The sequence below is a fragment of the Schistocerca gregaria genome, chromosome 5, assembly GCF_023897955.1.
Source record: "Schistocerca gregaria isolate iqSchGreg1 chromosome 5, iqSchGreg1.2, whole genome shotgun sequence".
Lineage (NCBI taxonomy): Eukaryota > Metazoa > Arthropoda > Insecta > Orthoptera > Acrididae > Schistocerca > Schistocerca gregaria.
The window spans coordinates 277979793-278007528 of NC_064924.1; the positions used below are offsets into that span (position 1 = coordinate 277979793).

Here is a 27736-nt window from a genome sequence, read left to right on the forward strand (position 1 = left end):
AGTCCCGCACTCATTGGCTGGGGCTGGCTAGCGGCGACCGCTTCCTCTAGCCTAGCCGGCTAGTGGCTAGCGGGCCGCCCGCGGAACAATACCCATTCTTCGCGTCTTCCCACGCCGCAAGAAACGGCGCGATGCGGCTACGGCCCCTGACGCCATCGCGGAAAGCTCTCTGTTCCCCCTCTGTCAATGGAGCCGTAAAAACAGCCGTTTCGCAAGGGAATAGCGTGCGTGACACTACTGACTTCGTGTGCCACATTCGTCCGCCGTGAGACGCGGCAGTCACAGCCGCAGCCCGCTACTAGAGCCCGTGGCGAGGGTAAAGGTCAGTCTGCAGGAGTGAGGTGGCGCTGGACCAGCGTCGGTTGACCAGCGTCTCAACCGATCTACAGTGGAAAAAATCAGTTCCAATTTAGACCACCAGGTGCAAATCTGACGCTGTACAGCAACTCGGCGACGTTTCCGATGCTCATATTCAGTAAATTACGTAAGCGGCGGTTGACATTCGCAATAACATCAGCATTGCGCCTTTTATACTTGCCTGACCTTTTACTGCCTACGTCCCGTTCCTAGTCCATTACATATATATACATTTTTATTAGTGATGGTTAGTTCGCGAACGAACGGGAGCAAAGGAACGATTCACCAAAATGAACGAAAAGACCGAGGAACGAATTCCAAGGAACGATCGATTCATAGTTCACTTCGGTTGCGGCGGTCTACTTATAGTTCCCGGGTACGAGGAACGATCTGTTTGTAGTTCACTTCGGTCGCGGCAGTCTACTTATAGTTCCCGGGAACGAGGAACGATCGGTTCATAGTTCACTAGTTCACTTCGGTCGCGGAGGTCACTTGGGCAGTTCTCGTTCCAGCCTCGGTCGCGTGCTCGTCTGTCTCGGTCTCCATCGGCCGCACTCGTCGTTCATCGCATGACCACCTGTCTCAGTTCCACTGCCGACTGCTCCTAGTTAGTTCAGTATCCAGTTGTTCATTTCGTTCACTGTGCTCACCTATTTTACATGTGTTCCAAACTGTTCTTGCACTTGGTTCTGGCTATTCAGCGTCCACGACCGGTAATCAAAAAGTATTTTATAGTAACGTAAATTACATAAAAATTACGTTGTATGTAATAGGTACGTCTTTTCAGGTAACAAAAGGGCATATCAGCTCACTTCATTATATCGATGAACAGTAGAAGACATAACAATGCAAGTTTTTTTGTTATTCATATATTTTTTGGTTTCATCGACTTGATATAGCACCTAACTTTAAATAATTTGCTTAATTATTAGTGTAACAAAATTCATATAAAACGATTTTCGTGTATCTTTCATATAAAAAACTTTACATTTAGGAAGGCTCTAATTACTTTTAAGTTTGGTTGTTTCTAATTTGCATAACCTGCTAGTTTGGTTTCTTTGAAAAAAAAAAAGTGGGTTGTGGGTCATTTTTGCTCAGTAGGAAAAGCGGTGCCTCTCCATTCTAAAAGACATACATTGCCATAAAATCGTATTTACTTATTATCTCAAAAACATTTGTTCAGAAGGAGCTTTCAAACCAAAAACTTTATTACTGCGAACTTAATTATTATTATTGTTGTTGTGGTTGGCAGGAGATCCAACACCGTGTTACTAGAGGAGGCCAAAATGCACCCGTTTTAGCTGACGTAGGCTGGCCTGAGGTCTGGACCATGACAAGGGAATTAGAATTGAGAAAAACGGACGTAGCTGGTGGAATACTTAACTTTAATCCATTAATGATGAACGTCGCTCTTGACCGTACATGGTTCACAATATCAATGGTAACTGAATATGGCGCCTTGCTAGGTCGTAGCAAATAACGTAGCTGAAGGCTATGCTAACTATCGTCTCGGCAAATGAGAGCGTATTTTGTCAGTGAACCATCGCTAGCAAAGTCGGCCTTATAACTGGGGCGAGTGCTAGGACGTCTCTCTAGACCTGCCGTGTGGCGGCGCTCGGTCTGCAATCACTGATAGTGGCGACACGCGGGCCCGACGTATACTACCGGACCGCGGCCGATTTAAAAGCTACCACCTAGCAAGTGTGGTGTCTGGCGGTGACACCACAATTATTGCTGCATTAACTTTAAAAGTGCAACGTAATAACCTAATTTTTACTAAGCATGTGACGCAAGTATGAGAAAACCACATTTCATTTTATGCTTCCATAAAGTCTCTACTTTGCCTACGAACTCAGAGACAACGTGAAGTATGTATAGGGTTTAAACGGCTATTGTTTACAACGTAGCATAGCTATGTAGTGAAAGTCGAAACGAAGAATTTTATACAAGACACTTGTGGTCTATTAAGTTGGGAAACAGCCATCAACAGGCTTACAAGACTACATGAGCTATAGCCCATGCGCGTCGCGTGAGATGTTCATGTTCTCTTCTCCAGCTCTCTACACATCGTCATCGATTGTTTCGCAATTGTTGCTTGCATTAGCTTGTTATTTCTTCACTGCCTAATTATTACATGTTTGTCTGTTTGTTGTATCTGCTCGTAACAGGCAACACATCGTCCGTAATTGGCGAGAAGTCTGTACTCGGGGCCGGTTTTCCGGGCGCCACCATATATTATTTCCCTGCGAGCAGCCACACAAGGCTACGGTTGGCTAAACGAGAGGTTCTGCAGAATCACAGAAATTACTTCTAAAAGTGTGTAAGAGTTCTGTAATGAATAAAAACTCTGCACTCCAGAGGGGAGGCAAGTGCCCCCTCTTGGTGCCCTCCATCCTTCAGTCACCTACACTACTAGTTTTCAGTTTTTCATAATAACCATATACCAAGCACAAATGAACGGCGAACGGTGAAAAATGAAAGGTTCCCAAAAAAGAACGATGAGCAGTTAACTAGTTCCCAAGGATGAACGAGTTTGCCCATCTCTAATTTTTATGTCTTCCTTGCGTTCACAGCGCAAGATTTGCACCTGGCTACCAAAATGTGAACTAATTTTTTCCAGTGTAAATCACGAAACAAAGAAAATAGAAGATAAACAAGAGTTGCCAACATTTTGAGTTGAGTCGCACCGTCTATGGATTGCTGGTTTTCTATTTGCACCATTAGTCGCCCCTGTGTCGATATCAAACTGCTGTTACCATTTTATTATTATCCATTTTCATTCAAAATGATGATTTAATCGACACCCTAGCTGTAAACAGGCGTTGATATACATCACTGGGTAAATGTTGAAAATGTGTGCCCCCACACTCGGGATCTCCTACTGACATGGCAGACGCTCAACCCATCTGAGCCACCGCGGGCACAGAGGATAGTACTCCTCGTGAGACCCACATTGCCAACATGCTCAAACCACTAAATTGGTAGAGCGCCTACTAGATGTTAGCCCATGACGCTCTTTACTCGTGGCAGATTAATCTACCAAGTCCCGTACGAGTTGGGGCACTGCGTGTGCTTTCGCACAAGAAGGTCTATGGCTGGTTAGTCATATTTAAGATATATATATATGAAGGTACTATCTGTTCCCGAAAGAACAGATACCATTGATGATCGTGCAGCTATCTTCATATATATATATACCCAGCCATTGACCTTCTTGTGCGAACGCACATGCAATGCCCCAACTCGTACGGGACTTGGCAGATTAATCTGCCACGAGTAATGAATGTGATGGGCAAACATCTATTAGGCGCTCTACGAATGTAGTGGTGTGGGCATTTTGGGAATGCCGGTCTCACGGGGAGCGTGCAAGGGATAAGTCCCTGCAGGCGCATTATCCTCTGTGCCCTCGGTGGCTCAGATGAATAGAGCGTCTGCCATGTATGCAGGAGATCCCGGGTTCGAGTCTTGGTCGGAGCACACATTTTCAGCATGTCCCCAGTGACGTATATCGGCGCCTGTTTGCAGCTAGGGCGCCGGTTTAATTTACATTTCATTCTAGAGAAGCTGCACAGTCATCAAGGGCATCTGTTCTTTCGGAAACAGATACTACCTTCATATATATAGATTTTCATTCGATAACAAACAGTATGATCATACGTGTTCTTACTGGGTATTACACAATGCCTACACGTCTCATGGTTTATGAGGCACAGCTTTTGACCGATACTTACCTTAGGCAGGCGAAATGCATAGTACTGCGGATAGGTACATGTAAAAGTAAAAGGAACACAATATCTGCCGGGTGGTTATAATTTAAGTGCAACTAGTCACAGAGCCCCAATGTGAGCTGTAATTGTCTCATGGTAACGAAACTTGGTACATATTTCATTACGTTACTGCGGAACCGAGTTACGCTACAAATAATTAATTCCAATTTTGGCCACCAGGTACTAATCTGGCGCTGAAGAGCATCTCGACGACGTCCCCGGTGCTCGTACTGAATAAATCATGTGACCATCGATTAATAATAAAATCAACTTTGTGCCTTTCTCACGTGTGTGACTTTTTCTGCCTACGACCCGTTCTTAATCAGTTACACTTGAAAAGATTTCTCTACGTCTTCCTTTCATTCGCAATGCCAGATTTGTACCTGGTGGCCAAAATTGGAACTAATTTTTTTTCCAGCGTACATTGGTATCGCATTAAGGCGTCAGAGCTTCTACTAACTTTCGCTGCCGTACGATAATTACTGCCCACACTGGACCTCTGTGAGTAGCTGCACTACCGTTATAGCCACCCGACAGCTTTCGAAAATAATAGTTCCTTCTATCCCTCTCACCTCCCAACGAAATCTAAATTAGTTACGAAAGCTGTATAGCGTTTTCCTGTTACGAGGGTTGCCAAGAATGTAATGCATCGCTTTTTTTTTCAGCCTAAAACAATGCTACGGACGCGAAACGTTACGTACGTGTTTTTAGAACTCTCCTGAGCGAGCGCGCCAAGTTTGTCACTTCCGACATATAGCGTAGTTGCAGGACAGTTTTAAAAAGGCGTCTGTAGGTGATGTACATTAGAAGCAACGTGCCGTCATTGAATTTCTCACTGCAGAGAAAGAAACTGTGGGGAATATTCACAAACGCTTGGCCAAAGTCTATGGAGCATCTGCTTTCTCAACAAGGATGTATACCTGTTTAAGCGAAGAACTAAGAAAGCATTGCTTCATGTTGAAGATATGTTGACAGTGACTGGAATCGTTTCTTCTATTCTCTTACATTTGGAAGGAATCTAGAGCAACCATTGATATGTGGTCTTCTAGAGGAACCGAAGACGATTAGACCAGTCAGTGATACCGCTTCCTGAGAAAGTCAGGCATCAGTATTCGATCCCTGACCCAGCATTAAGTTTTAACTTGTCACAGATAGGCTGAACGTATTGTATGTTTCAAGTTTAGTTTGTATATATAAAACGCAAAGGTATTTCTTCCGCTCACGAACGAAAGTGGTAGTTACCGGAAGCTGCTTCCGTTAGTCCCGCTTCGCTGCGTAGCCAGTTGGGCGCTGCGCGTCAAATGGGAGAGAAGACAGCAGCAAAAAGCGAGGCAGATAGCTCCAGACAGCGCATCTGACGTCGTGACGTCAGTAGCGGCATCGGCTGGCACCTCTTCCGTCGTGCCTTGTGTTCCTATTAACATCAACCAAAGTAAAACAAGGATAATGGAACTAAATCAGTGATACAGTGAGGGAAGTAGATTAGTAGACACTGAAAGTAGTAGATGAGTTTTGCTTTTCGGGCAGCAATATAACTGATGATGGTCGAAGTAGAGAGGATATAAAATGTAGACTGCCAATGGCAAGAAAAGCATTTCTGCAGAAGAGAAAATTATTAACGTCAAGTATAGATTTAAGTGTCAGGAAGTCTTTTCTTAAAGTATCTGTATGGAGTGTAGTTATGAGACGTGGACGATAAACAGTTTGGACTAGAAAAGAACAGAAGTTTTTGAAATCAGGCGCTACAAGAAGAATGTTGTAGATTATATGGGTAGATTATGTAACTACTGGGGAAGTACTGAACAGAAATGGGGAGAAAAGGAATTTGTAGCACAAACTGGCTAGAAGTAGGGATCGGTCGATAGGACACGTTCTGAGGCATCAAGGGATCACCAATTTAGTACTGGAGGGAAGTGTGGGTGGGGGAGGGGGTGGTAAAAATTGTACAGCCAGACGAATACAGTCAGCAGATTGAAAAGGATGTATGTTGTAGTAGTTATTCGGAGAAGCTTGCACAGGATAGAGTAGCATGGAGAGCTCCATCAGATCAGTCTTCGAACTGAACACCGCAACTGCAAAAACAACAACAAAAACATGTTCTGCCAGATCCAAATTTAGCGCCCCAATGCATTCGACCAAAGTCTTCTATGTATTGCAGCCTCTGGCAGGAGTTTCTGCCTAGGAGATAAATGTTCATAATTCCTTTCTTGTTCAGTCCTCATATATTTGGCAAGTCTTGGATATGAAATAACATGATTAGTTTTTTACAATTCTTGGTGGTCGACAATTCCTTGGCGAACAAAATATAGTGTGTTTGAGTATCTCAGGTACAAACAAAAGAGGCGAGTAGACGACAGTGAAACAAGCGAATAACGCTAACAACCTATAGTTTCCCCGATGTGACGTATTACGACAGACTACATGAACCCTTATGGCAGAGTGCCCGAGGATCCAAACTGCAGGTATGCACTTTAGGGCCAACACATGGTAACAGGTGTTCCACATGGCCAGCATTCTTCGCTGCCCGTTCACGTCAAAAATCTCAGTCATGTTCCGAAAGAACGCATACCATCTTCATATGAAGTTCAGGCTAACCGGCCATTGACCTCCTCCTTCTGTGCAGATGCACACGTATTGCCCGAACTCTGACGCAACAATTAGTTGCGAATGTGGTTCTCACGGGAGGCGTGCCAGAGACAAGTCCGTGCAGTCACACTATCCTATCCGTCATCGGTGGCTCAGATGGATAGAGCATCTGCCATGTAAGCAGGAGATCCAGGGTTCGAGTCCCGGTCGGAGCACACATTTTCAACTGTGCCCGTCGACTTATATCAACGCCTGTATGCAGCTAAAGGTTACTCTTCATCACTTAACACTTACGGGCTGAGATGCCGTGCTCCATACATAAGACTCTCCCCTGTCGTTTCGCCTTCGACTGCGGAAGGCATCCTCCGAGGACAATCGCTGATTGTCCTCGGAGGACAAACGTCAGGGGAGAGTCTTATGTATGGACCACGGCATCTCAGCCGGAAGTTGTGATGACAACACCTGCCATGAAAGCCTTCATTCCATGACCAGTAGTTACTCTGGTTGAAGCTAAAAGCAAAGAACGTAAATTAGAATCACAGACATAAAATATGTCCGCATACAGTATCTAGTACAGCTATTTATACGGTCGTCGTACATTAATAATTAAAATTCGTCCAATTACATTGAGGAGGAGCTCTGACGCCACGCAAAATGACAGTTACTATTGTTTTGCCATTGCCTAAAATTGAGGGTAAGTCCTCCGCCATATCAAAGGCTTCCCTCCCATCCATATAAAAAAGGCACGGCGCTCGAACATGGTACACCGTGAGTATGACGCCGCAAACACTGCATTCCGTTGGGTCTTCGTTAGTGACTTGATTTTGGGGAACGAACCAAACAGCGAGGTCAACGGTCCCATCGGATTAGGGAAGGTTGGCAAGGAAGTCGGCCGTGCCCTGTCAAAGGAACTATCCCGCCATTTGCCTGAAGCGATTTAGGGAAATAACGGAAAACCTAAATGAGGATGGCCGCACGCGGATTTGAACCGTCGTCCAGCCGAATGTGAGCCCGTTGCGCTAACCAATGCGCCACCTCGCTGGGTGTGTCTCCGTGCGCCGGCCGCTGTGGCTGAGCGGTTCTAGGCGCTACAGTCTGGAACCACGCGACCACTACGGTCGCAGATTCGAATCCTGCCTCGGGCATGAATCTGTGTGATGTCATTAGGTTAGTTAGGTTTAAGTAGGTCTAGGTTCTAGTGGACTGATGACCTCAGAAGTTAAGTCCCATAGTGCTCAGAGACATTCGAATCATTTTGTCTTTGTGCCGCAAGAGGTAAGTATCGACACTGGGAGGTTTTCCGATATGAATGCGTGTGAGGATCACTTCATCTCTAAATGAAGTTCGAAAGGAAGTGCGCCATGGCCGCTCTGTGTCCTACATTTTGCACCCCGTATACCCCCAACTCACCTACAAATATAAGCGTATAGTCTTCCTACCGTTTTGCGTAGGTAAAATTAGGAAAATTTCACTACTTGTGGGGTAGTCTTCCTGGTGTTTCACTTTTAATGGCGAGCACTGTACTGCATTACGTCGCGGATAATGAAGATGTAAAGATAAGAATGAAGAGTAGGCTCGAGTTCGTGTAAGCCCTCAATTTCTCTCATTAAAGCTACGCGCTTGTTACGCGCGTTGAATGTTAAAAGAAGTAATACGTTTCTTGAGCACCCTTGGATCGTGCCCTCACGTAGTTTTACGAGAAAGTCTTCCTGTTGTGTGGTTGGTTCTTTATGTACCAGTTGACTGAACGTCCGAAAACACCTATCGCATAAAACCTAGCTCGTCCAGTACGTCCATGAGACCCAGAGAGCAGTAGATACTGGCGCCTAGGTTGATACCGTGTTCCTTGACTTCCGGAAGATGTTCGACAAGTTCTGCACTGCTGCCCGTTGAACAAAATACAAGCGTAAGGAATATCAGAGCAACTGTATGACTGCATTCAAGAGTATCTGGCAAATAGAACACAGCATGCCATTGTCAAACGAAAGAAATCTTCAGACGTAGAAGTAGCTAAGGGAGTGCCTCAAGTGGGAGTTATAGGACCATTACTTTACACAATATATATAAATGACCTAGTAGATAACGTCAAACGTTCCACGAGGCTATTCTGGAGTGATGCTGTTGTATACAGAGAAGTCACGAGGCTAGAAACTTGTACAAAACTGGAGAAAGACTTTCGCAGGATGGTTATTTGGTGCAGCGATTGATAGTTGACTTTCAACACAGACAAATGTGATGTCTTGCGTACAAATAGGAAAATAACCAATTGTCGTACGATCATACGATTACAGGACAATCACTGAAACCAGACACACTCGTTGAGAGAATGTGTACGGAGTGACTGAAGGTGGAACAACCACATAATCCTAATCGCAGGTGAGGCAGATGCCTGACCGACACAGAACCCTCGTCTCCGATCAGTATTTGAAAATTGCTCGTCAGCTGGGATTCTTACCAGATAGTTTTGATATCGAAAATAGAGAAAATCCAAAGAAGAGAAGCGCATTTCTTCACAGTTTCAGAGGTGTCGTGCGCCACGGTGTGGCTTACTGTGAAACTTCCAAGAGCGTACTTTCCTCGAATAGTCAACCAATAAACTGATTCCTCCTACGTATATGTCTTGGAAAGAAAATGAAAGTCAAATTTGAGAGATTCTAGGTCACGTGGAGGATTACCTACAGAAAAATAGTTCTTCCCGCGTACCATTCACGGGGAAGGGAGGGGGGTGGAGGCGAGAAGTGACAGTGGTACACCAAGTACCCTCCGCCACACACTATAAGGTGGCGTGCGTAGTACAGATGTAGCCGTCGATGTAGATACCAATTAGGTTCCTTTTGGAGTATGCTGATGCATTAGCTCCATACTTAACAATCATGTACAACCGTTCGCTCGACGAAAGGTCCGTATCCACAGACTGGAAAGATGCACAGGTCACACCAATATTCAAGAAAGGTAGTAGGAGTAATCCACTAAATTACAGGCCCATATCGTTAACGTCGATATGCAGCAGGATTTTGGAACATATATTCTGTTCGAACATTATGAATTACCTCGAAGAAAACGGTCTATTGACATACAGTCAACATGGGTTTAGAAAACATCGTTCCTGTGAAACACAACTAGCTCTTTATTCACATGAAGTGTTGAGTGCTATTGACAAGGGATTTCAGATCGATTCAGTATTTACGGATTTCCGGAAGGCTTTTCACACTGTGCCACACAAGCGGATTGTAGTGAAATTGCGTGCTTATGAAATATCTTCTCAGTTATGTGACTGGATTTGTGATTTCCTGTCAGAGAGGTCACAATTCGTAGAATTGACGGAGAGTCATCGAGTAAAAGAGAAGCGATTTATGGCGTTCCCCAAGGTAGTGTTATAGGACCTTTGCTGTTCCTTATCTATATAAACGACTTGGGAGATAATCTGAGTAGGTTGTTTGCAGATGACGCTGTCGTTTATCGACTAATAAAGTCATTAGAAGATCACAACGAATTGGAAAACGATTTAGAAAAGGTAAGTGGAAATTGACCCTAAATAACGAAAAGTGTGAGGTCGTCCACATGAGTGCTAAAAGGAATTCGTTAAACTTCGGTTACACGATATATCAGTCTAATCTAAAAGCCACAAATTCGACTAAATATCTATGTATTACTATTACGAACAACTTAAATTGGAAGGAACACACAGAAAAGTTGTGGGAATGGCTAATCAAAAACTGCATTTTATTGGCAGGACACTTAGAAAATGTAACAGACCTACTAAGGAGACTGCCTACACTACGCTTGTCCGTCCTCTTTTAGAATACTGCTGTGCGGTGGGATCCCTACCAGACAGGACTGAAGGAGTACATCGAAAAAGTCCAACGAAAGGCAGCATGATTTGTATTATCGCGAAATATGAGAGGAGTGTGACAAAAATGATACAGGATTTGGGCTGGACATCATTAAAAGAAAGGCGGTTTCCGTTGCGACGGAATCTTCTCACGAAATTCCAATCACCAACTTTCTCCTCCGAATGTGAAAATATTTTGTTGAAACCGACCTACATAGGGAGGAACCATCACCACGATAAAATAAGGGAAATCAGAGCTTGTACGGAAAGATACAGGTTTCATTCTTTCCACGCGCTATACGATTTTGGAATAATGGAAAATTGTGAAGGTGGTTCGATGAACCCTCTTCCAGGCACTTAAAAGTGATTTGCAGAGTATTCATGTAGATGTATCATTATGTGAAATTATATAGCGCTTTTGACGCATGAGAATTTAAAGCTCAGCGATCCCCTTGGCGTTACTCGGGAGGAGTAGGTTCTGTGCAGCCGCAGAGTTTCAGCCCCTCTCCCCGCCTTTCTGTCTCTCATCGTCATCAACACCATAAACAGAATGATAAACTGTGTTTGCACTCATTACAATCACCCACTTGGAGCTGAAAGACATGAGACACAACAGTCGTGTTATGTGAGGTCAGGGGAGTACTGCAATTAGGCGATTGGAACGCACTGTTGGTCGCGCAACCAACTATGCCAAACGACTTTATTTTTCCGAATATTCTGGCACTGTACGTTTCTTGGGGTCAAGATTCGAAGCACCCGAACTCCTTCGCATGGACGTTGTTGTTTAAATTGTCACAGTCACCGAGGTCAAAATGGTTCAAATGGCTCTGAGCACTATGGGACTTAACAGCTATGGTCACCAGTTCCCGAGAACTTAAAACTACTTAAACCTAACTAACCTAAGGACATCACACAACACCCAGCCATCACGAGGCAGAGAAAATCCCTGACCCCGTCGGGAATCGAACCCGGGAACCCGGGCGTGGGAAGCGTGAAACGCTGTCGCACGACCACGAGATGCGGGCTCACCGAGGTCGCGAACCAACATTAGATAGATTAAGTGTTAGCCTGAAGGATGTACACAGCCACTGATGACATCACTACAGGGTTTTTATCCTTTAAGGTGGGCATTGTAAAGGGTGTAACGTAAACGTATGGCCAAACTTTCAGGAATCATTGCTTAAACGTAGAGGAACAAAAGACGTTATATGGTCATGGGTCCGGAAACGCTGCATTTCCAAGTTAGACCTCAGTTTCTGCAACTCTTAAATATGTTAATCATGAGAAAGACACCGGAAAAGAAGATATCAGCACATTAGGGAACACTTTCCTAAATATTTCTGACATGGTCAGCCTGGGGGCGATCTGCAATGTATGATATCTGAAGAAAACTCCACCAGCCAAGACCGCTAAAAAAGCATGTTTATTGTATGTTTGATTTCGACAGAGCTATGCTCTCATCATCAGATTTTATGCTTTAAAATTTGTTGCAAAACTATTGTAAAAATTTTTAAAGGATAATATCCGATGATGATAGTCGAAATCGATAATCCAGTAAACATGTTTCTTAGCTGTCTTGGCTGGTGGAATTTTCTTCATTTACCACGCTTCCCTAAACGAAATGTTCTATGTCATCTATTATTAACCGGGATATATGCATCATCCCGCTGCCGCACTGCGTTCCTGATGCAGTGATGTATCCCTGGAGAATTTTGTATTTACACTCCTGGAAATGGAAAAAAGAACACATTGACACCGGTGTGTCAGACCCACCATACTTGCTCCGGACACTGCGAGAGGGCTGTACAAGCAATGATCACACGCACGGCACAGCGGACACACCAGGAACCGCGGTGTTGGCCGTCGAATGGCGCTAGCTGCGCAGCATTTGTGCACCGCCGCCGTCAGTGTCAGCCAGTTTGCCGTGGCATACGGAGCTCCATCGCAGTCTTTAACTCTGGTAGCATGCCGCGACAGCGTGGACGTGAACCGTATGTGCAGTTGACGGACTTTGAGCGAGGGCGTATAGTGGGCATGCGGGAGGCCGGGTGGACGTACCGCCGAATTGGTCAACACGTGGGGCGTGAGGTCTCCACAGTACATCGATGTTGTCGCCAGTGGTCGGCGGAAGGTGCACGTGCCCGTCGACCTGGGACCGGACCGCAGCGACGCACGGATGCACGCCAAGACCCTAGGATCCTACGCAGTGCCGTAGGGGACCGCACCGACACTTCCCAGCAAATTAGGGACACTGTTGCTCCTGGGGTATCGGCGAGGACCATTCGCAACCGTCTCCATGAAGCTGGGCTACGGTCCCGCACACCGTTAGGCCGTCTTCCGCTCACGCCCCAACATCGTGCAGCCCGCCTCCAGTGGTGTCGCGACAGGCGTGAATGGAGGGACGAATGGAGACGTGTCGTCTTCAGCGATGAGAGTCGCTTCTGCCTTGGTGCCAATGATGGTCGTATGCGTGTTTGGCGCCGTGCAGGTGAGCGCCACAATCAGGACTGCATACGACCGAGGCACACAGGGCCAACACCCGGCATCATGGTGTGGGGAGCGATCTCCTACACTGGCCGTACACCTCTGGTGATTGTCGAGGGGACACTGAATAGTGCACGGTACATCCAAACCGTCATCCAACCCATCGTTCTACCATTCCTAGACTGTCAAGGGAACTTGCTGTTCCAACAGGACAATGCACGTCCGCATGTATCCCGTGCCACCCAACGTGCTCTAGAAGGTGTAAGTCAACTACCCTGGCCAGCAAGATCTCCAGATCTGTCCCCCATTGAGCATGTTTGGGACTGGACGAAGCGTCGTCTCACGCGGTCTGCACGTCCAGCACGAACGCTGGTCCAACTGAGGCGCCAGTTGGAAATGGCATGGCAAGCCGATCCACAGGACAACATCCAGCATCTCTACGATCGTCTCCATGGGAGAATAGCAGCCTGCATTGCTGCGAAAGGTGGATATACACTGTACTAGTGCCGACATTGTGCATGCTCTGTTGCCTGTGTCTATGTGCCTGTGGTTCTGTCAGTGTGATCATGTGATGTATCTGACCCCAGGAATTAAAGTTTCCCCTTCCTGGGACAATGAATTCACGGTGTTCTTATTTCAATTTCCAGGAGTGTATATATGTGGTGTCTGTTGTTTCGGACATGTCTGAAAGAACAGACACCACATATCACCACATATTCTTATAATTTAGGAGAGACTACCAGCGATCTCTTCAGTGCAGATGCACATCAGGCTCGAACTCTTACGGTAATCGCCGAAATGCTGCGAGTAATAAGGATAATGGGTAAGGGACACTACTTTCGTAGTGCATGGATAAGTTGAGAATATGGGTCCGACGGGAGGCGTGCTACGGTAGCCCGTGCAGTTGCAATGACCACTGTGTCTGGGTGGCTAATGCCGGCACGGTAGCTCAGTGTCCTTCGGCAGAAGCGTAGCTGCTCTCTGTAATACAAAAATTGAGTGAATGTTTAGTTGGTTGATTCGGGGGAGGGGGGGGGTGTCCTTTCAGAGGAATTATCCTGACACCTGTCATTTGGCTGAAGCAATTTAGAGAAATCACGGAAAACCTAAATCATTATGGCCGGATGCGGATTTGAACCGTCGTCCTCCCGAAAGCGAGTCCAGTGTGCTAACCAGTCCGCACGATTTGAGTGAATGGATCGGCGATGAACTTGGATGGGTGTCATGGGACGTCCGTCCTGAACAAATGCAGCGAAGAATAACGAGCAAAATGAGATTAAAAAATAGTGGTCAGAGTAGAGCATCTGCCTAGTGAGCAGGAAACCCGTGGTCGAATCCCGGTCCGGCACAAATTTTCAACTTTCCCCATTGATTTCAATCAGTGCCTGCTCACAACCAAGGTCTGTAACTCCTTTGTGTCCAAATTTCGTATTGTTGCACAGCCTACCACAGTGCGGGCTCGAAGATTCTACAGATTTTGCACCAGGCTTCTGTACGAAGGAGCTTTGAGATGCCCCTACAAATAAAAGCCTACTAGTTTAAATCTGGAGACCGTGGAGACCAATGAACTGGTCCACCTCTGCCTATCCATCTGCCACGGAATCTGTTACTTAGAAGCCTACAAACATTAAGCCTGAAATGAGGAGCTCCATGGTGCATGAGTTACATGTTTTGTGTCTCTCGTAAAGGCGCATGTTCTAGCAGAACAAGAACAGGTAGAATATTCTAAGATTGTACGGTTCTTTTCTGCATTGAGCCTGGAAGAACAGAGACCCTAACAAACAGTCACCAACAATGTTGGTCCAAACATTGACAGAAAATCTGTATAGTTTCGAGAGTATTCCAGACAGCTCATACGTGCTGATTGTGGAAATTAACAATTTGAACACGTTGAAACGAAGCGTCATCCTTAAACAGCGCAATTGGACTAAAGTCGAGGGTTACACACAGTTGAATGAACCATTCGCAGGACGTTCAGCTGCTGCTATGCCTCCACACGCTGTACGTAGTACAGATGCAGGAGGTTCTCATGTAGTTCTCTGCGGACACTCGTTGCAGATAATTGTCTTACGCTGACACTAGTGTTGTCATCAATTGTACGAGTAAGTTCCTCCTCAAGCTAAGGTGTTCTCGTCCTTTTAGTTCTCCCCAAGGAGGCTTAAGCAACCCAAGCTCCCTAAGACGACTATCAGTACCTTCAAACATCCTCCTTTCGGGGCACCGTCCTTCTGGAAATCTCTTCCAATACGAATGCTGAACGCCACGGCCATTAGCATCTGTTAATCGGTACAGCAGATCGTCATCTGCCAGCTTCGCATTGGAGTACATTTCCATTGCACTGTACCGGAAACCAAGTCCGTGATGAAAACTGAACAGTTGATGCTACATGCCACATGCTTGATGTTAGCAGAGCAAAGAGGCTAGTCGCATGACAACACAAGAAGTGAAGTGAGTCACATGTCAACGTAATCTTCGTTCAATTAGAAACAAATAGTGGCAGTAAGACCAAGAATTACGACTTACTGTACATTCTAATCAGTCGTAGCCCATAGAGCATTTCGAACATATCATGTAAGAAAACGTTGCGTGTAGTCCTGGTACGTTCTGTCTCTGAGTGTTTCCCACGATTAATACTACTATGTAGAGAAGTAGAAAATGAGCTTCAACATGGAAACAAACCGTTTCCGGGACCAAGTCAATGAAAGACATTTTATTACTCCATGAGGAATGTTTCCTGAAAATGTGAGCATACCTTCTTGTCACACTCTGCATAGGTCAGCTGCGTAATGCAGTTTTCGGCATTTTATACAACAGTCAGCCACCAATAATGCAAGAAAAACGAACGTGTTTTGCATGAAGGAACTGATGCTTTAGGAAAATGGTGCCTTGGTATGGAGCTTCAAATATTTTAAAAAGAACTCTCCTCCTCTGCTCCCGAACAGGCCATGAAGGCCCGACGGTACCGACCGGCCGCCGTATCATCCTCAGTCCACAGGCGTCGCTGGATGCGGATATGGAGTGGCATGTGGTCAGCATACCGCTCTCCCGGCCGTATGTCAGTTTCCGAGACCGGAGCCGCTACTTCTCAATCAAGTAGCTCCTCAGTTTTCTTCACAAGGGCTGAGTGCACCCCGCTTGCCAACAGCGCCCGGCAGACCGGATGGTCACCCATCCAAGTTATAGCCCAGCCCGACAACACTTAACTTCTGTGATCTAATGGGAAAAGGTGTTACCAATGCGGTAAGGCCGTTTGCTCAAATGTTACAACCACGAAGAAAATCTAAGAATAGGTTTGCCACATAAAAAAATAAAACAGCCGCGCTCGGCGTCTCATGTAAACGGACATTTTGCTCTAATGCCGCACTACCAATTTCAAATAGCTCTAAATGCCGTACTACCAATTTCAAATAGTTATAGACCAGATGGGTATTTTCAGATGTTTATTAATAGTCAACTACTATCATTTTTTTGAGAGATCGACCTTAAATGTACTTAAATTAAAAAATAATTAAGTACTCAGTGTTCTTAACTTCTCATTCTTCTTCTTCTTAAGAGGATCTTAGGTTAAAATAATTTTTGTTTTCATTAATCAAAATAAACATCTATAGTTTTGTGACGGAAAACGAAGAGATGTTGAAAAATTTTTCGTCATGTCAGTTAGACTCAGGGCTTATAAGGAAGTAGCAATAATCTGTTGGGCAGGTGGCATTGTTTGATTTGCACATTCTACTTTGCCTCGCCTGCCCTGCGCGTAGTGTGGTTGTGACATCGTGTGTTAGTGTCATCTCATCTACGACAGAAAGCAGACACTAACATAAGAATAGCATGGTTGATGTATTTATATCTCCTTATTTTGAATATCGTTCTTCCTACTTACATTTATTCCACGCGCTTAAATCATTATTCGAATGGGTGTTAGTTGTATGTGCTCTACTTCATTGCTAACAAAAGCCGGACAGGTCGGACTAGTATGAAAGGTGTCTCATAATTCATGTTACACCCTTCTACAGGTTGCAGAGGAGACTTAGTAAATCAAATTTTACATAGGAACCTTGTCCGAAAACGTCATCCAACGATGCTACGTCAAGCGTATTGGCGCCGGCCCCGATAGAAGTATGTATGTACAGTGTGATGATGTTAGAAACTTCCTAGGATGAGGGAGAAGGATAAATGTATCAATCTGAGGTAAGGGTCCCTGTACCGGAAACGAACGAGTCGAAAATTATATGCGAAAACAGTTGTGATACCTCTGACAGTGGAATACATGTACTGGTACCGTTGTTGCTAAGATTGTAGGGTAGGCAACTTTTAAAGGTTGTTGTATAGACCAAAACAAGAACAAATGTCCAGTAAACATGGGCTCTAAAATGCGTACCTTAAGAACTATGGGCACTTGTTCGACACCAGAGATGTATTTCTTAGTGTCAAAGATGAACAACTGCTTATAGCTCCTCAGGTTTGTATTTTAGAATCCATGTTTACTTGACATTTTTTCCTTGTTTTGATCCAGACTACCACAACTGAAAAATGCCTACCCTAAAATCTTAGCAACAACAGCGCCGGTACACATATTCCACTGCCGGAGGTACCAGGACAGTTTCCGTTTATAACAATCGACTCGTTCGTTAGCCTTAACTCAAACTGATACATTTATCCTTCTCCATCATCCTAGAAAGATTGTAATATCAGCACGGAATCACTCAGTCTATACATACAAGGTGACAATTACTGAACTATATGAAAAAAATGTAAATTAGTTACTAACTACGGCGTGCACACACTATTCAACATTTAAGTGTCACTACAGACATTTGGATTTAGGTTACGACATGTTTGTTATGCGTGCCATCGTTGGCGATGACGTGGCCCAGACGAATAGCGAAATTCCGCATGACCCGCTGATGTGTCGGAACATATATGCTGTCGATGACTTCCTGAATGGCTGTTTTCAGCTGGAAATGGTTTTGAGCTTATTGCTGTTCACCTTGTCTTGAGTACAGTCTCACAAAAAGGCGTCGCATGTGTCCAGATCAGGAGAATATGGCGGCCAATCGAGGCCTATTCCATTGGCCTCTCGGTTCTCCAGAGCTAGAATGCGGCCCCCAAAGTGCTCCTCCAGCACATCAAACACTCTCCTGCTTCGATGGGGTCGAGCTCTGTCTTGCACGAACCACTTCTTGTTGAAATCAGGATCACTTTGGATAACGGAGATGACGTCATCTTCCAAAACCTTCACGTAACGTTCGGTAGTCACCGTGTCATCAAGTAATATTTCACCTACTATAACGTGACTGTGACTAGACACTGCACACCACACTGTCACCCGTTGAAATGTGGATTCTCAGTCCCCCCAATTCGCCAATTTTGCCTATTGACGAACCGACACAAGTGAAAGAGGTCTTCTTCGCTAAACCAAATCATACAAGCGCATACTAATTCCCATGATGCCCCGTAGCCAAGTGTGCAGTTTGAGCGTCCTAACGCAAACCGTTCAGAATTTATGACGATTTATATAGTTCAATAGTTGTCACCATGTACATTTACGGGCGCCGGCGCCCATAACGTTGACGCTCTGTTGCGTCGTTGGATGGATTTCCGGAAGTAGGTCCCTATGTAAAACTTGATCTACTAAGTCCCCTCTACAGTTTCTAGTAGCGTGTAACATGCCGTATATTGAGCAGAGTATGTCCTAAGGCCGGACACCTTGCAACCCTATCCTTAACGTCTCCTTGTTATTGTGGTGCAGGAAGTGGGGACTCGCCTTCTCGCTCTTCAGTCTGCAGACAGACTATACCCGTCTGTCTCGGGGGCTTGTGTTACGTGTTCGAGGGTAGGGAGTGTGCTTCCGGTAGAGGATAGGATGAGTGCGCGTGACGTAACATCCGCGCCGCGCGGAGAAAGTGCTCGTCTGGGCCGGTCTGTCGCCGCCTCCGCTGGTGCAGCCGCCGCGGCCGCAGTCGTCTGTTCGGCGTCAGGTGGGAGCGGACCATGCTGGCAGACTTCGCGGCGCTGGCGGGCGAGGGCCCCGGGTTCGCTTCCGCGGCGCGCTCCGGTGACCTGGCGCTCTTCCTCGTGCTCTTCCTCGTCTGCTGTCTCGAGGCTGTCATCGTCAAGATCGTCAACGGCGACGCGCGACCTCTGCACAACGCCAACTGGCCGGCGCCGCCACCTGCGCCGCGGCTGCCGCTGGCGTACCAGGGCCACTGAGCTCCAGCTCCGCCTCTAACCTAGTCTCGATTCGGGCACCATGGTAGTGTGGGCGCTGCACGACCCTTGCAGGTGAGCCAACTGCCGTAAAACACTCTAACCGGCCCCTCTCACAGCTACATATACAGGGTGTTACAAAAAGGTAGGGCCAAACTTTCAGGAAACATTCCTCACACACAAATAAAGAAAAGATGTTATGTGGACATGTGTCCGGAAACGCTTAATTTCCATGTTAGAGCTCATTTTAGTTTCGTCAGTATGTACTGTACTTCCTCGATTCACCGCCAGTTGGCCCAATTGAAGGAAGGTAATGTTGATTTCGGTGCTTGTGTTGACATGCGACTCATTGCTCTACAGTACTAGCATCAAGCACATCAGTACGTAGCATCAACAGGTTAGTGTTCATCACGAGCGTGGTTTTGCAGTCAGTGTAATGTTTACAAATGCGGAGTTGTCAGATGCCTATTTGATGTATGGATTAGCACGGGGCAATAGCCGTGGCGCGGTACGTTTGTTTGGAGACAGGTTTCCAGAACGAAGGTGTCCCGACAGGAAGACGTTCGAAGCAATTGATCGGCGTCTTAGGGAGCACGGAACATCCCAGCCTATGACTCGCGACTGGGGAAGACCTAGAAGGACGAGGACACCTGCAATGGACGAGGCAATTCTTCGTGCAGTTGACGATAACACTAATGTCAGCGTCAGGGAAGTTGCTGCTGTACAGGGTAACGTTGACCACGTCACTGTATGGAGAATGCTACGGGAGAACCAGTTGTTTCCGTACCATGTACAGCGTGTGCAGGCACTATCAGCAGCTGATTGGCCTCCACGGGTACACTTCTGCGAATGGTTCATCCATAAATGTGTCAATCCTCATTTCAGTTCTCTTTACATGTCAGGCTTCATTCCGACGTGATCAAATTGTAAATATTCACAATGAACATGTGTGGGCTGACGAGAATCAGCACGCAATTGTGCAATCACGTCATCAACACAGTTTTTCTGTGAACGTTTGGGCAGGCATTATTGGTGATGTCTCGATCGATCCCCATGTTCTTCCACCTAAGCTCAATGGAGCACGTTATCATGATTTCATACGGGATACTCTACCTGTGCTGCTAGAACATGTGCCTTTACAAGTACGGCACAACATGTGGTTCAAACACGATGGAGCTCGTGCACATTTCAGTCGAAGTGTTCGTACGCTTCTCAACAACAGATTCGGTGACCGAGTGATTGGTAGAAGCGGATCAATTCCATGGCCTCCACGCTCTCCTGACCTCAACCCTCTTGACTTTCATTTGTGGGGGCATTTGAAAGCTCTTGGCTACACAATCCCGGTACCAAATGTAGAGACTCTTCGTGTTCGTATTGTGGACAGCTGTGATACAATACGGCATTCTCCAGGGCTGTATCAGCGCATCAGGGATTCCATGCGACGGAGGGTGGATGCATGTATCCTCGCTAACGGAGGACATTTTGAACATTTCCTGTAACAACGTGTTTGAAGTCACGCTGGTACGTTCTGTTGCTGTGTGTTTCCATTCCATGATTAATGTGATTTGAAGAGAAGTAATAAAATGAGCTCTAACACGGAAAGTAAGCGTTTCCGGACACATGTCCACAGAACATCTTTTCTTTATTTGTGTGTGTGGAATGTTTCATGAAAGTTTGGCCGTACCTTTTTGTAACACCCTGTAGACTGAGGTGACAAAAGTTATGAGATACGTCCTAATATAGACTCGCACCTCCTTTTGCCAAACATAGTGCAACACTCGGCGTGGTATGGGCTCAACAAGTCGTTGGAAATCCCCTGCAGAAACATTGAGCCTTGCTGCCTCTATAGCCGGCCATATTTGCGAAAGTGTTGCCGGTGCAGCACTTTGTGCACGAACTGACTTCTCAATGTGTCATGAATGTTTGAGTGGATTCATGTCGGGCGCTCTGGGTGGGCAGATCATTCGCTCGAACCGTCGAGAATGTTCTTCAAACCAATCACAAACAGTTGTGGCCCGATGAGAAGGCGCAATGTCTCCCGTAAAAATTTCATTGTTGTTTGGGAACATGGAAATGGAAAGGAACGTTTCGCGTCATTTGCCGGGAGGCCCCTTTCAGGGCAGGTCCGGCCGCCTTGGTGACGCCACACTGAGCGACCTGCACGCCGCATAGGGATGCAATGGTGATGAAGACAACACAATACGCAGTCCCTAGGCGGAAAAAATCTCCGACCCAGCCGGGAATCGAACCCGGGCCCGTAGGACGTCAGTCCATCACGCTGACCACTTTTCTTCTTTTTTTCATTTTGTTCGTTGTTGTTCGTTGTTGGTCGTTGCGAACGTCACGTAACATCCGTTCAAGTTCGTTGTTGATTCTTTCACTCAGTTTTTTATTACAGTGGCCTACCAGCTCTCTGACCGAACACGCTGAGCTACCGTGCCGGCAGCACTCAGCTATCGGGGCGGACGTTTGGGACCATGAAGTCCATGTAGGGCTGTAAATGGACTCCAAGTAGGCGAACTTAACCATTTCTACTCAATGATCGGTTCAGTCGCACCAGGGGAGCATGTAAACACAAAAAATGTCGAAATGTGTGTGAATTCCTATGGGACCAAACTGCTGAGGTAATCGGTCCCTCGACTTACACACTACTTAAACTAACTTATGCTGTTAACAACACACACACTCATGCCCGAGGAAGGACTCGAACCTCCAGCGGGAGGGGCCGCGCAATCCATGACATGGCGTCTCAGACCTCGCCGCATGTAAACACAGCTCACACCATTGTGGAGCCAGTGCCAGCTTCCACAGTGCCTTGTTGACAACTTGATTCCATAGCTTCGTGGAGTCTGCGCCACACACGAAACCTAACACCAAATCTTACCAACTAAATCGCGAATCATATGGCCTACCCACTCGCCCCCAGTTTCTAAGTTGAGACCTAACGGTGATGATCTTAATCTTACAAAAATGTGTGTGTGAAATCTTATGGGATTTAACTGCTAAGGTCATCAGCCCCTAAGCGAACCCACTACTTAACCTAAATTATCCTAAGGACAAACACACAACCCCTGCGCGAGGGAGGACTCGAACCTCCGCCGGGACTAGCCGCACAGCCGTTGACTGCAGAGCCTAAGACCGCTTGGCTAATCCCGCGCGACCTTAATCTTAAACCTTATCGTAATGCCAACTCTCCTTCGTAGGAAGTAAAGTACATGTCTTATGGCTGGTACATTATTCGCTAGGAACTGCGATAGGTGATTTCCTCGTTTCAACGATATATGTCTTGGTTGACTGTGCCATCTTCGAGGATATGACGAAAAGAGAAATGCATCTTTAAACGTAAACGCATTCAGGACGCAACTATTTCCACAAAAGTGAAGATCACTAGCCGTGAGGGCTCTGCCCTCTTTTATATAGTTGTAAGTTCGCATGTTGCGGCAGTAGGATCAGCCTCCTAGCTTTTACTGCGGCGTGTTTCAGCGCCGCCAGTGAGTTATGTGGCGGATAGACATTACGGTCAGCGCCGGGCGGGAAGTCCGGCGCGAGACCCCCAAACGAAGTGAAAGTGGCCCGGCCAGTTCCAGACCCTTGCACACTGCGCTTCAGTCCGCCCGCGTCTTTCGCGCGCACCATCACTGCTTTTGCTAGTTAGAGACAGACGTGCACAGAAGTTATAACCAAACAGTATGGTCTTATTATGCACCAAAGCACGTAAGTGTCGTTTGAAATAGCAATGGACGCCGAGAAGCAGCTTGTCTTTCTGCTACACGCAAAAGCCCATTTCGCAAGAAGGTGAAATGTACTGGTTGCAGGATAAAAGAAACGCCCATATGGTAAGACATAGAGCCATACTTGCCATCCAGAACATGTAGAATCGATCTAAGGAACTGCTGTTCTGGTAGTATCAATTCGAAGGCATGCAAGATCCAGCTCCCTACGTGTGCAGCTAAAAACGCCACATTGCTCTGCATTCTAAAAGCTGCCACTAACGTCGTACGTTCACTTATAAACTAGGTCTGATCAAAAACATCTGGACGCTTATTAGTTTACATTAAAATAGGTTCTGTCCACTCGTCGCCTTTATGTGTGCTTGTATTCTGCTGGGGACACTTTCAAAGAAATGTCTAATGTCTGGAGGAATGGAGAACCATTGTTCGTCAAGAGCCGAAATCTGAGGTGGTAATGATTTCGGACGCTGGGATGTGGAGCGAAGTCGACGTTCTAACTCATCCCACAGATGTTCCATTGGGTTAAAGTCGGAACTCTAGGTAGGCCAGTGCATTACAGGAACGTTTTAGTCTGACAAAACATTGCCTCACAGATGTTGCTTTGACAGGATGCATTGTCGTGCTGAACTGCTGGTCTACTGTGGGTAGTTCACAATGCTGTGAAATGTATTCACTTCCTTCCGCATACAGCATTTTCTTAAGCGCAATAAGAGGTTCACATCCTAACCACGAAAAATCGTCGTACCACCTTCTCTGTGCTCCAGCTTTGCAATATACATGATAGGACGTTGTAACGTTCTTTTAAGAATATTTATTTTCTGATTAAGTTGAATGAATGTATGAACCGTGGAATAGATACAAAGCCGACCAGGGTGGCCGTGAAGTTCTAGGCACTACAGTCTGGAACCGCGTGACCGCTACGGTCGCAGGTTCGAATCCTACCTCGAGCATGGATGTGTGTGATGTCCTTAGGTTAGTTAGGTTTAAGTAGTTCTAAGTTCTAGGGGACTGATGACCTGAGAAGGTAAGTCCCATAGTGCTCAGAGCCATTTGAACCATTTTGAATAGATGCAAAGCTCGAAGTGTTGTGTACCGTGTGTACTCACTGTGTGTTGTCGTTGGCAAAATTTTATACGAATTGTTTGGCCAGTGCAACTCTCAATACCAATACAGAAATACAGTCACTGAAAAATACATTCAGCACCTTAGGCACTGAATCCTATGGCCCTGTTCAAAATTAATAACTTTGATTCCTATGCACATAACAAATGAACTAAATTATCTTACCTCTAGAGCAGCAACGGTGGAACGTGATATATTCTGGCCCAGCTAGAGACTCAGCATTGTGCAATTCTGGCCATTATACTTCGAAATGCGCGTGAAATTCTTTTGGCTGAGAAACGAGAAGATTTAAGAAAATCCCAATTCTTTGAAAAATATATGACCTGGAGTGGGAGGCGGTACTGATTATAGTGAATTACTAACACAGAGTTTTCTTTTTTTTCAAAATTACATTCCAAGTTAAGCGTGGCTTTTCAAATACATCTGACATCTGAAGTTACATTACCCTCAATTGATTCACAAACAAAGAGATTTAAACAGCAAGTATTATCTAACCTCATCAATCCAACATAAATGAAAATCATCAAATTATACATAGTTCAGACCGACGATTGCTCAAAATACGAGGATGACCCTCTTACTTTATCATGGAAAAAGTAGGTACTAGGCGTCTGATAGTGTGGTGGTAGACTTCGGCTGCCCACCATCTCGTCTAACAAGTGGACCTTAAAGAAGGTGATGCCATACCGTGTGGCCTTGGAAGCATCTGCCTCGATCACAGTTACAGGTGTGAATCAAACAATCAGTCTGAACATTGATAATGAAAGCTTATTAAGGTGATGCAGGTAAACAAAAAGGCCACAATGCCATAATAAAAATGGGTAGAGCTTAAATTTTACCCATGTATTGTATTCTGCACTGAAGATTTGCAACTAACAGGAATGCGCATGTTAAGCACTGGAGTAGGGAGAAAGAGGGCAATAGTAATCAGTATCAGGTTTAATACGTGATGAAGCATGAATTAAAAATAAATGTACAAAATGATAGCAAGAAAGCCACAATAGTGCTGAGACGATCGAGAGAGGGAAATAGTATCAGTGAGGACGAACCGCAGAGCATGATAGCGTGCTGCTTAGCCTGTAGGCCGCAGAATCTCCGCGTGTTTATGTCTTCCGATCGCGTGGATCACGTGGGTCATTTACGTCTCACGAATTGTTTCTCAAAGCGTCCCACTAGCCCTAAAGTGCTAAAGGCCTTAGAGCCAGACTTTCGCCAACGTGGCGCCTACCACGAATTGCTCTGCGATGTACGCTGATGCTACGTGTCGACTGCTCCTGGACACCACCAAAAGCAAGGCTGACTGACCTTGCAGGATCCTGTTAAAAAACTTGCTCCTAATAAGAGAGCAACACACTGTCAAAATAGATCCTATTTTCTATTGCCTCCCTGTACTGGCGTTACTACAAAAAGGCACATCTGCCTCAAGAGCGACTTCGGAGCGAGCTCTGCAGCTCTGTTAGGTTACCATTACCTGGTCCCAACAGCCAGCTACCTCTCATGAAGATACCCCGGGGCGCCTTGTGTCCCTCAAACCAAGAAGCCTCTCTAACGTTCACCGCCACCTTATTGACGACCGCTAATTACAGTTTGGAAGGCCTTGCATTAAAGTTAACCTTGTCCAAAATTACTTCTGCAAAGAGAGAATGATGACCGAAATTTCCATCTTACTCTTGTCTGGGACACATACAAAAAAAACTGGAGGGCAATGTTCTTTTTATTTCTGTCTTAATTCCGTAACAAAACAATTGTAGATGGCAAACGTAAGTGTGTCTCACTGCATTGCTCGCTAGCATATACCGGATGATCAAAAAGTCAGTATAAATTTGGAAACTGTATAAACCACGGAATAATGTAGATACAAAGGTACAAATTGACACACATGCTTGGAATGACATGGGGTTTTATTAGAACCAAAAAATTACAAAAGTTCAAAAAATGTCCGACAGATGGCGCTTCATCTGATCAGAATAGCAATAATTAGCATAACAAAGTAAGACAAAGCAAAAATGATGTTCTTTACAGGAAATGCTCAATATGTCCACCATCATTCCTCAACAAAAGCTGTAGTCGAGGAATAATGTTGTCAACAGTACTGTAAAGCATGTCCGGAGTTATGGTAAGGCATTGGCGTCGGATGTTGTCTTTCAGCATCCCTAGAGATGTCGGTCGATCACGATACACTTGCGACTTCAGGTAACCCCAAAGCCAATAATCGCACGGTCCGAAGTCTGGGGACCTGGGAGGCCAAGCATGGCCAAGTGGCCAAGTGGCGGCTGAGCACACGATCACCACCAAACGACGTGCGCAAGAGATCTTTCACGCGTCTAGCAATATGGGGTGGTTCTAATAACACCCCATCTCATTCCAAGCATGTGTGTCAATTTTTACCTCTCTATCTACATTATTCCGTGGTTTATTAAGTTTTCAAATTTATACTGACTTTTTGATCACCTGGTACGTTGTCCTCAGTACCGAAGAAATTTCCAATCACTGTGCCAAATCCATGTTGAATGTCAAAGGAGAGTACCGACCATATCTGTTGTTGCTAGTCATCTGCTTTACGTTTTCGCGGGGAAGTTTTGTTTCGGAAAGATTTATACAGAATGCTTCACAATCTCTACAACAGGCTTTTAAGGTTTGTTGAGGGGACTTAGTGGATAAAGTTTGGATAGTAAATCTATGATTCGGGAGGACGACGGTTCAATCCCGTCTCCGGCCATCCTGGTTTAGGTTTTCCGTGATTTCCATAAATCGCTTCAGGCAAATGCCGGGATGGTTCCTTTGAAAGGGCACGGCCGATTTCCTTCCCAATCCTTCCCTAACCCGAGCTTGCGCTCCGTCTCTAATGACCTCGTTGTCGACGGGACGTTAAACACTAACCACCACCACCAGTAAATCTATATCCGGAAATTTACCGTTTGTATGTAAAATAAATTTGCAGATCGAACGAAAATTGTATAAAAAGTCATAATAGCAATAGGGACACATGACGGCGCCCTCTTCTCAGTTTGTGAGCGTACTGTGAAGCAGCATATTTGAAAGTGACCCGACCTTCAGAGATACTTTACATCCAAGCGGTACATTTCCGGACCCGGGTTCCTTAGCAAAACCTTGTCTACTAAGTTCCATTTGTAATCCCTAGAAACCTCTAATAGGAATTATGTAACACAGTGTGTAGACAAGATCCGTGGCATGCGGTACGGAATGTGCTTGGGATGAGGAACAGGTTAATGGGCGCGCCTCGGGTCCATGCGGCACTGCTGCTTTCCTAACGTTACGTCAGCATGCGGACGCGGAAGCGAAAGCCGTTCGGACCTTCTGACCAAACACAAGAGTCCGGCAACGCGCTGCGGCCAGCTCCGGAGATCTAAGAAAGTGGTCGAGCCCACCGTGCGTCGTGTCTACCAGTGCCCTACACAGCGCATGGGTATGCAACTCACCCTGCACTCCTCACGAGGTATGATTCCAACTAGCGCATCGAACAAGGGAGGGGGATGAGCGTTATCGAAGTTATGAAGTCCTCACCAGTACCCCCCCCCCCCTTCTGCCCCCCCACCCTTATAAATATTACACAAGCGTTTATATTTTTACATATGAAAGGGTCAGAGGAAGAAAGTGCTAAAGCACAACAGCGAGTTTTGAGATCCTCCGTA

At 45.8% G+C, this 27736-nt stretch overlaps 1 protein-coding gene across 16 annotated transcripts in view; it reads left to right on the forward strand.

Moving 5' to 3' along the window:
• The window catches only part of LOC126272953 (uncharacterized), a 960200-nt gene that overhangs the window by 710018 nt on the left and 222446 nt on the right, over positions 1-27736 (forward strand). The window contains exon 1 of one of the 16 annotated variants that reach the window (XM_049976257.1): positions 19046-19305. The exons of 14 other annotated variants lie outside the window; for them this stretch is intronic. In XM_049976257.1, coding sequence (XP_049832214.1) covers positions 19274-19305 — 32 coding nt within the window. In that variant the 5' untranslated portion in view covers positions 19046-19273. Of the gene's footprint in view, positions 1-19045; positions 19306-27736 lie in introns of those variants that run through there. One more of the 16 variants, XM_049976263.1, reaches the window with a different exon arrangement.